General features: G+C 38.0%; 2 protein-coding genes across 2 annotated transcripts; one reads left to right on the plus strand and one right to left on the minus strand.

The window, feature by feature from the left end:
* Positions 1-639: 639 nt before the first annotated feature.
* On the plus strand, positions 640-4846 carry LOC118232753 (lactose-binding lectin l-2-like). The gene is made up of 6 exons (XM_035427823.1): positions 640-740; positions 1055-1132; positions 1618-1718; positions 3363-3497; positions 4437-4545; positions 4631-4846. The coding sequence occupies exons 2-6, from the start codon at positions 1072-1074 to the stop codon at positions 4708-4710; spliced, it is 486 nt and encodes a 161-aa protein (XP_035283714.1). The 5' UTR covers positions 640-740; positions 1055-1071; the 3' UTR covers positions 4711-4846.
* A 5111-nt stretch (positions 4847-9957) lies between these two features.
* Positions 9958-13852, minus strand: LOC118232747 (lactose-binding lectin l-2-like). The gene is made up of 6 exons (XM_035427816.1): positions 13751-13852; positions 13517-13590; positions 12808-12923; positions 10847-10981; positions 10490-10622; positions 9958-10407 (listed from the first exon to the last, which is right to left on the minus strand). The coding sequence occupies exons 2-6, from the start codon at positions 13575-13577 to the stop codon at positions 10289-10291; spliced, it is 564 nt and encodes a 187-aa protein (XP_035283707.1). The 5' UTR covers positions 13578-13590; positions 13751-13852; the 3' UTR covers positions 9958-10288.
* Positions 13853-15990: the final 2138 nt, after the last annotated feature.

A 15990-nucleotide genomic window follows, 5' to 3' on the forward strand; every position in this document is an offset into this window, starting at 1 on the left:
TGGGGAAACAAGGAACGTAAATACACAGGGAAACAGATTCAGACAATGAATCTAACAAGCAGACACATGCAAACAGAACAACAACCAGTAATTTGAAGTTAAATTTTAACCAATTAACAAGACAAGGGAACAGAAACCCCAAGGGAAGGAAAGCAGGCTGCTTCTGGTAGATATCTAGGGGAATCATGACAAGAAAGGCTGACATGGCTGACTACAATTATAGGAAAATGTGCTTGATTATGAATCAGTTAAATGAAAATAAAAATAAAGAAGTTTAACATTTTAAATGTGATTTCTTCCTTAAATAGTCACCATCTTCATGTTATTTTTGGTTTGAAATACTCTATAAATATTAAATGCAAAACACAAAAGCAGCATTTTTTTTCTCTCTGCAGAGACACAGAATGATGACACCAGGATGGGATAAAGTGTATCTGGGGCAGATGTAAACTTACATTAAGCTCACACGAACCTTTCTGTTTACATTGAGTGCTGAGAGTTGGATTCGCTATTTGCTTTCCATTCAGCCATGACAATGTGCTTCTCAAAGCAGCTCCTCTTTGTATGCTTTGATTAGCCTGACTAAGATGCAGTAATTTCCCATGAAACACTATTGTTTACAATATCACCGTGTAATCCCTTTATAAAGGTAGAGTGAAGCAATGTAAGACACGTTCATCACAGCAGAACAGAACCACAGATCACACACAGCTAGACCCACCCGTCTATTTTACTTTCAGGTTGTATCTGATTTTCTTTTGTTTGGGAATAAGGTATTTAACCTGAATTTAACATCAAAATGTAATGCAATAATACTGTCCCTGTGTGTACTGCTCTATGTTAAATGTGGAGGGGCGGGGGGATATTTAGAAGCATTATATTGTTTCACAGAAATTAGTCATATGCCTTTTATGTATGGCTTTTTTGGGTAAGCTGTTGTATGTACTGGAAAGACGACAGCTGTGTGTCCGAGGTGTTTTTGGGGTTGTTACACTGAACCATTTTCCTTGCATTATGGCTGATATTGTGATCTTTTAATCCTCTGTCTCTCCAGACTCTCGAAGATCCATCATGGTCTCCTTCCCCATGGCAAAGCTTGTTTTCATGGTTGTTCTTTCTGGCCTAATTTTGGGTGGGTGTTTTTTTCATCTCAGATGGCTAGCTATACACAGGTTATGATGTATTATTTGCAGGAAGCTCTATAGGTGTCTCATAATGACAGTTCACTGTGTGGGGGGTGAAAATGTAACTATTTAACTATTCTTTTTTATGTATATTTAAGTTCGTCCCCGGACAGGGGACAAAGGTCATTCAAAAAGCTACTGGGCATTGTAACACTGTGACCATACAACTAAACTAGCATTTAAATGGGAAATTAGGAGCAATCTGCTGATTGAAGAACACTTGGAACAACTATTTTACTCAAATGTGTAACAATGTTGCACCACTGTAATGAACTTATCCTGGGGTCTGTGACAGAGGAATATGTTAGCCCAGTGGTTCCCAAAAACTCTGAGCTGAGAACCAACTAAATGAGGAAATGCATTGTCTCTGAGTGAAAAATGATATGCCGTAATTTTATTGCTTTATGCATTTTTCTCTGTATTTTTCCATCAGCATCCGAACAGTGTCAGGACAGCTGCCCTGATGGCTGGAAAGGCTTCAATGACCGCTGCTTCAAGCATTTTCCACAGCAGTGGGACTGGGTCCAAGCTGAGGTAACACAAAACAGCACTAATATGTCCTTTAAAATTAAATTTTAACAGCAGCAGCAACAGCAAGACCAAGAATAAGAATAAGAATAAGAATTCAGTGAATATATTAACATATGTAGGAATTTCTTATAAGAAATTATGGTGTTGAATATAAAGATAAAAAAAACAAGTCAGGAGCTCCTTTTGATGTTTTAATAAAATGACAAAAGTATAAGCATAGTTTTTTACTTTCTACCTACAAGAAGCCAAAAAATTAGGTTTATCTTAGAATATATCCTAGACATAACTTTCCTCACAATAGCCTCCTCTGGCTTTAATTACCATTAAACAAATTATTGGAATTTTGTCCAGTCATTTTGCAATGTGGGAGGTGGAGGGTTGAGAGAGATGTTGAGGGGTAATTACATTACATTACATTACATTACAGGCATTTAGCAGACGCTCTTATCCAAAGCGACTTAGACAACTTTTTACATAGCATTTTACATTGTATCCATTTATACAGCTGGATATATACTGAAGCAATGCAGGTTAAGTACCTTGCTCAAGGGTACAACGGCAGTGTCCTTATCCGGGAATCAAACCTGCGACCTTTCGGTTACAAGCCCAGTTCCTTACCCACTGTGCTACACTCCGTCCTAATTAAACTGAGTGAAATCTTATCTACCTTTTTTAAAACTTAAAAATCTTTTCAGGAATCTGATTTAAAGAAAACCCAATTACATTCAATTGTAAATGTGTTAATTCATGTGGCTGTCAGGATTCTGCCTTTGTCTCTGTTTTTCCTTTTTGAGCCGCCAGATGGCGGCACTTCTGTTTTGTGTTCCGCTCGTTCCCCTGTGGTTAATTGTATTATGGTTTTAAATTATTCAATTATTGTTTCTGTCCATGTCTTGTTATCCCCTCCCTCTTTGGATGATTGTTCTTTGAGTTCACCTGTGTCTTATTAGTTGCCCTGCCTATTTAAGTCCTCTCTTTGCCTGACTCAGGTGCTGGTTCCTTGTGTTTCTGCCTGTGTTGCTGCTTGTGAGTTTCTGCCTGTGTGTGTTCTGCCCCGCCCGACTTCTGTTCTGTGTGTTCTTGGATTTTGTGAAGTTTGGCTGTTTTTTATTTTATTTGCGGAAGTTTTTGAGTAATCTTGGTTTTGCCCCTCGTGGCCCCTTTGTTTCCAGGTTTTTTGTAATTAATGTCTTGTATTTTCCATTTGGAGTTCTTGGGTTTTTTCCCCCCCACTCTGCTTTTGGGTCCATTTCCCTGCAAACCCTGACAGTGGCATTACCATTCTCATCTTTTGATGAATGTCTTATTGCAATTTTGTTTTCCTAGTATGTTTTTATAGTTGTCTGTAAACTCAGCACTCTTCAAGAGGAGGACACTGATCCCTCAATGTGTCCCTGAGTACAAATAAAAATTAAGAATTATTTAAATAATAACAATTATTCAATTAATAAAATTATGTATCGGCACATTTTCAAAAAAACGGGTGGTTTTAATGAATTTCTATCCGTGTCTTTTTAAATTCAGAAGAACACAGTTAATTTGTCTACTGCACTAACTGTCTAATGCACAGACTCATTTCAGTGTCGAGCAAAATAATCAATATAAATTATAATAAACTGACATCTCATGTCCTGTGTTCCATTGCAGTCATTCTGTGTGAGTCAAGGAGGAAACCTGGCCTCAGTGCACAGTGCTGAGGAATTTCAGTTTCTCAAGGACCTCTGCAAAGCCGCCGATCCACAGGAAAATCCATTCTGGATCGGGCTGACAGACTGCCAAAAGGTATTATGGAAAAAGATGGCAGGTGTGCACATGCCAGCCAGACTTGAGAATTTCCTGGAGGGACTCAAAGGAATCAGTTAGGAATTGATGGAGTCAATTCTCCATTGAATGGATGAATTGGATTGAATGGATCAATTTAAAATGGAAAAAAAGGTTGATGACACTGTGTTAACAGACTATCAGACCACTTATTTAACAAAATATAAAAAGCTATTAATCAACATATGATGATTCATGAAATAATATTGAAGACACATTTTCATGAGTAAAATTATTGAATTATTGTGCAATTAAGAATGTGAAAACATTTAATGTTATAAATAATATGATTACTTCAACATACCTCTTTTGAGAACATCATTATGAATGATATTAAAATTGATATATGATATGATATGAAGTACATAAGTGCCCACTTTCAAAATTAGTCAAAAATCTAAGTGTCATTCTGTAATTACTGAATACATTTTACTTGTTATCATTTAACAGAAGAAAATACATATTCAAACACAAATATAAATGAGACAATTACAGCAACTTAAAAAAAGACTTTCTGCATCACTGATAAAGTAAACTGCATTTTAAGAGGCAATAAGAATTGCCAATGCTGAAAAAGTGAATTATGCAAATGCGGTGTTGCCAAAAGCAGTCCCTTGAAATAAGGAAAATTACCTACAGTTCCTTATTATAAAATAAATTAACTTAATTTTTATCAGTCTACACTCAATACCACACAATGGCAAAGTTAAAACAGGTTTCAGTTTTTTAAAATTTTTAATAAATTAGCAAAAATTCAAAACACCTGTTTTCGCTTTGTCATTATGGGGTATTATGTGTAAATTGATGAGAATAACAATGAATTTAATCAATTTTAGAATAAGGCTGTAACGCAACACAATGTGGAAAAAGTTTTTCCTAACTTTCTTCCTTTCGGTTCAGGAGGGTACATGGATGTGGTCAGATGGCTCTAAAGTGGATTATCAGCGCTGGAATAGTGGGGAGCCCAACAATTTAAGTGATGAGGACTGTGTGCACTCAAACTGGTCTGGTAAGATTAAGCAAATTCTCCTTAATACTGCCTGCTGGATTCAACTGGATCTTACTGACCTTTCATTTTTATCTTGTATCTACAGTACAGAAAATGTGGAATGATATCCCCTGCACATATCAGTACAGATTCATCTGTGTTCAGCGTTCAGCAGGGAGAGCGTGAAGTGCTGGCATCAATGAAGACAAGCAGCTCTCTGACCTGTCAGAAGGATATGGGTTTTAAGCTTTGATTTCTCACTGTCCATTTGAATTATCTCTGTTACCTCTGTCTCTCAAATAAAGCCTTCCTAAGCATCTTATCGAGGTCTTGAGGTCATGTTTCTCTGGTCATTTGTGGTCAGTATCACCTCCTGTTTTGTCCAGACTCTCAAACAGGGACCACGGTCACAATACCTCATAAGTTCCTCCGCATGTATACATCTTATTAAAATAGCATGCTAGTCATCTCATTCAATAACAATCTGTGTCCAGGAGCATTAGGGATAACAGCATACATGTTGGCTACATGCACTGTATAGGTTTCACACATACAATTCATCAGAATGTCACTGAATATACATCCTCAAGGTACTGATAACACCAAGTTGGACATAACATTTATTATCAGAACCAAGTTATGACAGTTCATTTAAAAATGTGGTTTTAAATATCTACATAAGTAGAAATAACACAGTATTACAAAAAACCTTGCCCCACTGTTGATGGCCCTAAAGCAAACATACGGTATTTAATGGAAAGATAGCAGCTGTACTGATTTTAAATGAATGCCAACTCTTTTATGTCAATCAACAGATTGACATAAAAGAAATTAAAAATTAAAATTGAATAAACAGAAATTAAAATTATTTATTGGAAAAGGCTCCTGATTTTATATATATATATATATATATATATATATATATATATATATTGTTTACTGTCAGCTCAAATCAAAAACATGTCAGTCTCAAGAATCTGGAACCTCCAAAAAAATGAGAAAGGATGTTAAGTACCATCAAAGTTTATGAGATTTATGGCAAACAATTAAAAAAAAAAAATAAGCCCATCTCTCCCGTCAGCAGAAGGATGCCAATGTCCAAGATAAATATGGCTTCTCCCAGAATAATCAAAATGTGTTTTAAAACACAGTCCCATCAAAGAACATCTTGGCTTGGCCACGCGTCTTCTGATGTGTCCCATGACACCTGTGCCAAAGGCAGGAGCCACATCCCTGTTTTGCAATGGAAAGTCCTGAGACTAAATGCTGAAATGATGGCAAAAATAACCTGACATACCTGTTATTTGTCAAGTCATTGATTTAGGATGACTTCAACAGCTTCATTGAAACATGCTGGAGGGTACAGCTAGGAATTGATGCAAATACCGAGTCAGCCATTTGTTTAATTAATCCTTTGAAGTGTAGATTTTTTGGATTTTTTTTTCTTTTTCTTTCTAATATGTCCTATCCACCTTATTCCTAGCTCCCATGATACCTTGCATGAATTATGGGCGCGACTTCCACTTTGTTACACCACTGAACCGGAACCGGTGTTTGCGCCAGCGATAGCAAAATAACAAATCGATATGTGGGAGCAAAGCCTGTCAACCCTGAAACGCGACAATGTATTGGTTAATCTCATAAAAAAAAATGTTTTCAACGTACAAAAATGCCAAGTTACTCACACGTACAAGACATACACCATCTATAACTCATTCATTCAGACTGCCAAAATCCAGACCTGCCATTAAAAGTATCGATATCTAAATGATGCCAAGTTACGGTACTACAAACAATATAGGCTATCTTGCCTCACCGAAATTAAATAAGATGTATTCCAAAGCAATGCTACCCAATATTTTCTCAATTCTTGCAAGTCACTTGGCCCTGTGTGTATAAGCATGCACTACATGGACAGGCCAAACATATGTGGATGGCTTTCTCACAGTCAAGATTGATTGAATATGCGTCTATATGTCCAATTTGTATTGGTGTGTATGTATTTCGCTGTCCAGCCTTTCTGTTGCGTAAATGATTGTATGTTTCTTGGTATAAATGTCTGTTCGTAAATGTGAATGTAACATGCTGCCAGGGAAATGTCCCCATGAGGATAAAGAAGTTCTCTATGTATGTATTTGACATGCAGTATTTATTGTACGTAGAAGATATACAATAACTTGTACATTTACTAAAATTCAGTTCAGAAGCAAGTATAAACATATATTTTGTGGAGAAATATGCTGCCTGTAGTTACTCACCAGCAGTTTTCTACATGAATTTCAATGTGTTCCATGAGACAATGCGAAATATTTGACACTTTGATCTGACACAAAGTTGGCATGACATTGTAAAATGGTAAGATTACAAAACACAGGGCCAAGTGACTTGCAAGAATTGAGGAAATATTAGGTAGCATTGCTTTGGAATACATCTTATTTAATTTCGGTGAGGCAAGATAGCCTATATTGTTTGTAGTACCCTAACTTGGCGTCATTTAGATATCAATACTTTTAATGGCAGGTGTGGATTTTAGCAGTCTGAATGAATGAGTTATAGACGGTGTATGTCTTGTATGTGTGAGTAACTTGGCATTTTTGTACGTTGAAAACATGTTTTTTATGAGATATCATTTATTTTTGCAAAGCGTTTTATTATGAGAGTTAGAAATGCGAAGTGACCCTGTAAGAAACGGTTGTGGATTATGGCTATTGTTGTGTGAATTTGTACAGACTGATGAGCGTGTACCGTTTAGCAGTTTCGGTTTGCTATTTATGTAAAACAGTGGCTGTGACAAAGGGTGCGGTGGCGTAAGCGTAAACGCATCAGAAACGCAGGTGAAATATGGCCAGTGTATATACTCACGGATTTGACGGCCATCCAATGAGCCTTGATTGACCAAAGAATCAGCAAGCCCGTAGAATTAGAACTCCCTAGGTCGCAACTTGTGTAGCCTTCTGTCCTGCTCCGTTGTCTGTTATTTCGTGGAGATGCACCTTTAGTGTTTGTAAGGTTTACAAGGCATTTTGATAGGCTTATCTGCAGGTAGGAATCCTCTTCGCTGTTTTGCTAAGCTAGAACCGGAAAACTTGATAGTGGAGAACAGGAGCTGACGCATATGTCCCAGCAGGCTTTGCATATGAGAAAATAACAACAGTCTGAGAGGAATTAGGAGAAATGATGAAATTACGCAGTTGAAACAATATGTTTTTAGCAGAATGGGCATGTAGGTGAAGGTTGACATGATGACAGACTATAGTGCGAAGTAAATGAAGTGACCATGAGCGAGCTTAGTTTCCTTGTGGAACGATATATTTAACAGTCTGTATAAAACAGTGATTGTTCAAAAGTGGAGGGTTAAGTAAGGTGAACTCTATTGTACCGATGTGCTTTTTCTCATGTTCAGTACTAGTTATATTATGAGTGAGTCATGATTTTGAATGTAATGTTTTAATGGGGAGTTGCAGAACATACATACGTAGTAATTGTTTGTATGTGGCTAGATAGAGAACAGGGTGAGGTAACATGAATGTAGAAACGTGGAGTTTCCCGATAAGAAGGTTTTGTACGGTAGCCAAGTGAAGAAATATAGTTAGTATAAATGGCACAGTGGTGAACTGGTGTAACTTTTTAATAAAAGGAATACATTTGCCGTCATGAAATGCATATAGGTGGCCGTGAGTGAGTTTTCGTAAAGCAAATATAAGCGTAAGGAAACATTAGTGTAAATGAGGAAATTATCTGCCTGAGGGCGAGGCGGGATTCAATCCTTAAACCGGACGTTTAGCAGTCTGTGACTTTGCTAGTGCAGCACCATGACATAGCTATGCAATGCGTGAAATATCATTAGCAAACCTGTCCGTGGTTTTGAAGAAGAACACAGACCAGTAAGCACAGAAGAGCTCCCTTTGAATCCATATGGCTTTGCAATATTGTAGCCGGTTAATAACTGAACGTGCAGACGGTACGTCATAATGCAGTGTATACGTTCAGTGAACGGCGGGTAGATATGGTGCAAAAGCAATAATTGAGAAGTAGCAGACTATTATTAGTGAGGGTAGAAGCAGGTTGAATAAACATGTTCCTAGCTGGGCTTGAACCTAGGACTCAGTGTTCCCAAGACTGTAACCTTGCCCACTAGGCCACAGCAGACTAGCTGTTAAAACTGGAAATGTTTCAGAGTAAAAAGTTATGGGTATTTTGCGTGTGTATGCGAGTTTTTGATTGGGTTGTGTAGGTGAAGATTTGGCTGGTGTTGGTAGAATGTCCAATGGGGAGACATGTTGTTAGTGGGATAGGCGGCAGGAAAAATAAGAAGAAGAAGAAGAAGAAGAAGAAGAAGAAGAAAACGCAAAATCCCCTTAGTTTGGGGCTTTATTGTGTGGACATGTGAAGTTGTTTATGATTCTGTCTGTTGAAATGGGGTGAGAATGTACAGAATTTAATGTTTTTAAGGGCTGAGTGTCAGTGGCTGTTGTGGTTATTTCTGTGGGGAACCCTGAAAAGTGCCAAACTCTCAGTGCTGTATAGGTATGGGGCATGCCCCCACCAAGGCGTAACTTCCCCAATATGAGGAAAGGTGGCCGCTAGCAGCACGTTTAGGAATCCGTACATATTCACTGTTGTAACCCAAGTCGCAGGACGCAAAATAGCCGTTCGGAAAGCAGTTTGAAATTATGAAGCGACGTCTGCGCCATTGGATTTAATGGGTCACGATGAGATAATTCCGAGTGTGTTGCTTGTCTTAAAGTTGATATAGTAAATAAGGCTGTAATAATATAACTATATGTATGAAGTTGGTTTTTTACATTTAGACAGTTTATTATTTTACAGGACATACATTTCTGTAACGATGTCCAGTTCTCTCTGATAAATACAAAGTAAATACACTAGCGGTTAAAGTGGTCGATACACGTCCCATACCTATTTAGAGTCTCCAGTTAATCTACCTGCATGTCTTGGGACTGTGGTAGGAAACCGGAGTACCCAGAGGAAACCCATGCAAAAAACCAATGCAAACTCCACACAGAAATTCAAGATTCAAACTCAGGACCTTCTTTCTGTGAGGTCTTTCCACTGCACTACCAAGCTGCCCTAAATGATACTTTTAAAGGACAATAATAATGACTGGCATGTCATTAAGCATTATGTCACAAAATTCATAGAGTACTTTTTCTCCGGTGAATTTACATGTTTTTCTGAGTCAGGCACATTTGGCAAGTTTGAGTATGTTTTGAATTTCAGAAATTTGTAAGTGAAATCTTACCTCATTTCTTTATAATTATCACATTTAAAGAACAGATGTAGCTGTGTCAATCAGCTGTTAGTTGCAATGGGAGCACACCCTTTTATTGTCTGGCGGTGTTGGTCAGTCTGAACTTAAAAGGTTTCTGCATTTTATGTTTCAATACCAAAAAAAAAAAAAAACATACAGTATTCAATGCTTGGGGAACTTTATTAAAAGAGGGAACAAAGCCATCTCATCAGTTGGTTGCTTCGCCTTGGTACACATCAATAATTCAAATAGATCCAGATATGATCATATAGCTGCTCTAGGGGAGATGAAAAAATGCCCCCCAAAACCATGATAAAATGAAAATAAAGAACAACAACACTAATAACCATTGGAGTGTCAATGTCCCACCACAAGAGGGCCAACGTGGACAGAAATAAGAAAATGCAAGACTTCTGTAATTTTCAAAACAGAAGCTACATGAAGGTACGCACACATAGTAGCTTAGGCCATTGGCATAAAAATTTCAAATCTCTATTCCACGTATGGTTGGTCGCTAGGTGGTATCTCCTGCTGGACGCATACTGGATGTCGCAAGGCACAGATGGATGCGTACTCTGCGTCACATACAACGTCGTTCCAGTGGTTTTTGCCTATGGGTAAAAAATGAGTGAGATTAATCAGTACATTTCCACCAGTCTCCTGTGGTGATGGGGAGAAGAAGAGAATGCCTACCTCCATAACCTCCATAATTATCGTGCACACAGTCCTCTTTGCCCCCGGCGTCGTTGGGCTCTCCGGAATTCCACATTGAAAAGTCCCCTTCAACGCTTGCACTTGTACCATCAGACCACAGCCATGATCTCCCCTGAACAAGGCAGAGGCAAATCACAATGCATTAACACAATTTGTATTTGTCTCAGAAATGCACTCACGTGTAAAGTATCAGTGGATTGCTACATCACATTTAGCAACACACACAAACACAGACTAAAGACTATTAAAGACAATTTACAACAGAAAACAATATGCCTTTACCATGTTCTAAACAGGAAGAATTATACAAATTATTCAAATCCCCTTCCAGAGTACCTCGTGCACAGCTGACAGTCCTATCCAGAATGGGCTGTCTGAACTGTCAAGACCCTTATGGAGCTCTTTAAGAAACTGATGGTCGTCCTCACTGTGCTCTGAGGCCAGGTTTCCCCCAAGATTCAAACAGTTTAGCTGAGGGAGGGAGAGAGGGAAAAAATGCCTGGTAAATGGTAAAATAAATGATTTTATGAAGAGCTTGAGATTAATGCAGGTTTGACAGCCATATATATATATATAGCTGGGGAGATGCACAGTGATGTGGGTGTCTGTCTGCCACTTTTTGTTCCCTTTTTATTTGAAGTTTTCATTGTCATATTAGCTATTCTTTTGTTCTTAAAGATTTATATTGTTTTGGTGTTTTTAGAAGAATAAAAGGAGTTTTCTTGTCTGTTCACCATGTGAGCCACCCCCAGCCCTGACTCACTGCCAGAACAGCTTCACTGCGCCTTCGTATAAATTATAAGTCTCTGGAACTCTGGAGGGACAGAACACCATTCTTCCGAAAGATACTCCCTTATTTGGTGTTTTTATGATGGTGCTGCAGAGCACTGTCTAACACGTCAGCCCAAAATCCCCCATAGGTGTTCAATTGGGTTGAGATCTGGTGACTGTGAAGGCCACAGCAAATGATTCACATCATTTTTATATTTATCAAACCAATAAGTGACCCCTTGTGCCTTGTGGATGGGGGCATTTTCATCCTGGAAGAGACTACTCCCATCAGGATAGAAATGTTTCACCATAGGATAAAGGTGATCACTCAATAACTTTGTATTGATTTGCAGTGACGCTTACCACTAAGGGGACAAGTGGATCCCCACAGCATAACAGAGGCAGCGGACACCCTCACTGTAGGGGTAAAACATTCAGGCCTATACAGTTCTCTTGGTTTACCGCACTCACCCACTTGTCAATAACTTAGATCTTATCCTCTTGCCATCTTGATCCAAAATCAAGGTCAACTGGGCCTGCTCAGCATTTTTATACATGCCACAGAGCATGATAGGATGTTAAGTGCTTAATTGTATCATGCAGCACACCTGTATGGAAGCATCTGCATTTGTTTCTCCGCTCATTTATTCAGGGTTTTCTATTCATTTGTCAGCCGTTTGTTTCTGGACATGTTTTCACGTAATTGACTAATGTAGGATATACTCGCAAACTGGTTGCACAAGTTACAAAATAATTTGCAATCAACAAAGGGTTCATTATAACAATATAATGTCGAAGCTATTTTAATAAAATAACACAATATTTATCAGCGTAGGGCAATGTCTAATGCATGTGTAGCTTTAATGGTACAGAATCCATTGTAAAATGCATACTTAAAACATACTCTTGTTCACGTTTTTTAGGCTACATTAAATCATGCAATCAAAGAGTAGAAATGATGCTGTAGGCTAATTTTACTGAAACATTGATCGTCATTGCAATATGAAGACTTTAGGGAGAGGGTAGAGGGGAGAGAATGGCAGCACTGCAGCGAGTGCAGAACTCATTGCTCACCCAGTTCCTTCCCAGACCTGGATGTGTTCCACCAACGCTTGCTTTCACTCGCACCGACAGGAGGGGCTCAGAGAGCACACCCCACTCACGCGGATCAATGCTGTCACTGGTTAATGGCTACTACAGAGCCCAACGGTGAAAACTGTTATCTAGGAGTAGCTGCAGCTTCAGCGAATTGCAATTTCGCAACTTACTCAGAGCTAACCAAAGGAACTAATCCCCACATGTAGGTCAGTAGGTTCCTTTTGTTCACTAAAAAGATTTATTCAAGAAGAACAAATCGCTTACGAATGACACACCATGAGCTGATAGCTCTTCAAACACTTTTGTCCATATGAAAAATACCATGCTTTGCACAGAAAAAACAGTCTGGGTCAACATATAGCACACACTACAGCTGAAACAGCATCTTTAAACGCTGCAGAAAGTGAACTGTTCCTTTAAGATGTTACCTCAGCATCAAGCCATGTCTTCTTATCAGCAACGTGCTGGTAGCAGTGGCCTCCGTGCTGAATCCAACCTTCAGGGCAGGAACCCTGACAAATTCCTTTCTGAAAGCCTTGACATACTGAGAGCACACACACAATATAACATAATTGGTCTGCTGGCTTGTTTGCTGGGCACATCTCTCAGACTTAAAACCCACGATAAGGATCAATGCCTTGTTGAAGAGTCTTCTCATGTTTATTTCACAGTGTGCCCTGGCAAAACTGCTATAATGTCCAATGAATGTAGTTGTCAATGACCATGTTATGCACTTTTGTACGTTATTTGGATAAAAGGGTCTGCTAAATAAATAATAAGTAATGTAATATAATAATGTCAACTTTGTCAGCAAACTGTCCTGTCCAAAAAGTTCATCAGAACCACTGACTAAGAACTGACATTATTCCTGTAACAGTAAATCAGAAAGCACTCAAAACATTTGTTTCGTGGAAAGTCAGGTTTCACCACTCTCTGTCAATTAGAAACTGGTTTACACCTAGAAAATCAATTTCCTGCCAAATACTGATTTTAGTCAGTCAAAGAGACGAGTATTAGAGTACTAGCCCTTTGTTGTTTTATATTTTATGACCAAGAACTTTTGTTTTTTGTGAAATATATTGCGACAATATTAGACTCTAACACTCCCACCTGGAGAGAATGTAAGTCAGAACTCACCTAAAGTTATGCTGGACACAACACCAAGAAAGAGGAATGCAGGCAGTGTGAAGGAGCCCATGATGACTCTTTAGCTACCAGAAGAGATAGATACATCCACATCATCCATAATGCAATGCAAGGGTCAATAAAGAGACACAAGGTCAATAGAACAATGATAAGATGGGTTGTTTTTACAGCTCATCTGATGTTTTATGTTGTTTCAAAATAAGCCAAGAATAAATTTTTTGTTACCTTATGACAGCACGTTGAGATTATGCGTATTCTTCTTGTCCTGACTGAGCCGATCCTGACCCTTTATATATTTTGAGTGGGGGGCCTGACTGGGGTGATGGGGTTAGGTATGAATGGGGAAAAACCATCAGTGACTACAGATATGCATCTTATTCAAACCAGCCACACAGCCAGATCCGCTGTTCATAAAATAAGAAAATTTAGGACCTGAGGGTGTCAGGAGAGTTACAGGCAGTCTGAGCTGATTTGCATTCAAGTGTCAAAAGATGGAATTCAAGATTGTACTGGATTTAAATTACAAATTCATCTTAACAAAGTGATCTCTAAAAACTGTTTCTAAGGAATTCAGGGAATTAAATAAATTCAGTTCATAAAATGAAATATGGTGCTTATATTATGTGGTAATTGTTCATTTAATTAACTGGAATTTCAATTAATTCCCTGTATTGAGTCGACTGAAATGTTATTCACCCCAACCATGTAATGGCAGGCTCTGTCTAACTCTTTAAGATTGCCTGCCAATATGAGATGTAGGTGTCTTCACCCATTCACACACAATTACAGGTTTAAACTAATTTGTACTAAACTTTCAAAAACGTGTAGTGGTAGTCAACGTTTCTATAAGGCAACTTAGAAATAGATCGCTGTCATCAGATTTAAAGAGGGAAAATACAATCAAAAGTGATATCATAACCCATTATCAAAAAAATTGGAGACCAGTTAAATAGTCTTTCTCAGTGAATCTGAAGACTAAGAATGGATTTGAACAGATGTGAACAGGGACAGCAGGTCTTCGAAAATACCAGTCCAATAGTACATCAAATTGTACACTAATGTAGGAGAGCGAATAATTATTTTCAACATGCAGAAATTCCATAATGATGAGAAATGTTGTACACATTAGCCACGTGCCACAACATTTAAATTGTGAAAGTTGTTTTTCCACAGGAACTAGGCTACTTGATTTTCAAAGAACCACTACCAGATGGCAAATGTGAGCACTTAAATCCATATCTGACTTTGACCGCGGGACTCACGAACAAACAGCGGCTTGCGGTCAAATTACCACTGCTCTTCTCTTACGGAAAATACATTTTAATAACGCGCTGTAAATAGGAACAGCCTATTCTTGCTACCCATAACATTTTTTGACTTTATTTGAGTGAAATTTACGTTCATAAACAGTTATTCACAGAACTTTGTGGTCAGACTGTGAAACTTAAAATCAGTTTTGAGTCTGTAGGCTGATGTCATCCATGTTAGTTTCACTTAGGATGTAGGGGACAGTCGCTATAAATGTAACGCATCATACATGCAACACGGTAAATAACTTTTTGCACGTTGCTGCTACAGCTGCCATTGTAGGATTGTAAACGCGCAATTCAGTCTGCTACCAAATGATTTATGAAAATCAAACAGCCACCTGGTCACATTCATTCATTATTATAATAAGAACACACCACATTTGTCTGTATAGTATGCTATTTGCTTTTGCTGTTTGGTTTTGTGTTTGTTTTCAATGCATAAATATGGTCAAATTAATTTAACTTTTCATAGCCTATATTTCATGCAAGATGGCCTAATCTTGTTCAAAAGGAAATGGTCCGTTATCAATTAGATAAATGCCTGCTTTTGCAATGCTGTCGAACAATAAACATATCTTCAGTCACAGGTCAGTACAATTGACACCTTACAACAGTAGCTAAGATACTTGGAAGTTTCGATGTACATTATTTTACAGTAGCCTAAATCCAGCATAACTAACCCGACTCGATTAAGTCATAAACGTAATTGAAACGGATATTGACAACTGAGTAAATGATAAAACGGTTACATTTATACCGACTCTCACCTATGTCTGCAATAAGTAGGCTACACAGTAAAATTGTTTTTAATTTTTAATTTATTCAAGATAGATTTCTCGCAGTCATGTCTCTCCTGTCAGCATCTAGTTTCTCGTTTATCGAATAGAGGAAATAAACTATTATTAAAATTACTGAAGTATTGAAATGAACAATTATTATTATTTTTTAATATATTGATTTGTAGAAAATTGTTTTTTTTCGAGGCATCTTTGAGAGAGACCGGCAATGTGTGCAGACCAGAGACTGTAAAAAATGTGCAGACAAGAGACGCCAACAACAAGCGAACAACAGCAAAGTGAAACTTGACACCACGATATTTTGAATTAAAATTAGTTGCTAGATTTTGTATTCAACGTGTGTAATGATTTTAAAACG

Source organism: Anguilla anguilla, chromosome 8 (assembly GCF_013347855.1).
Source record: "Anguilla anguilla isolate fAngAng1 chromosome 8, fAngAng1.pri, whole genome shotgun sequence".
In the NCBI taxonomy this organism is placed as follows: Eukaryota; Metazoa; Chordata; class Actinopteri; order Anguilliformes; family Anguillidae; genus Anguilla; species Anguilla anguilla.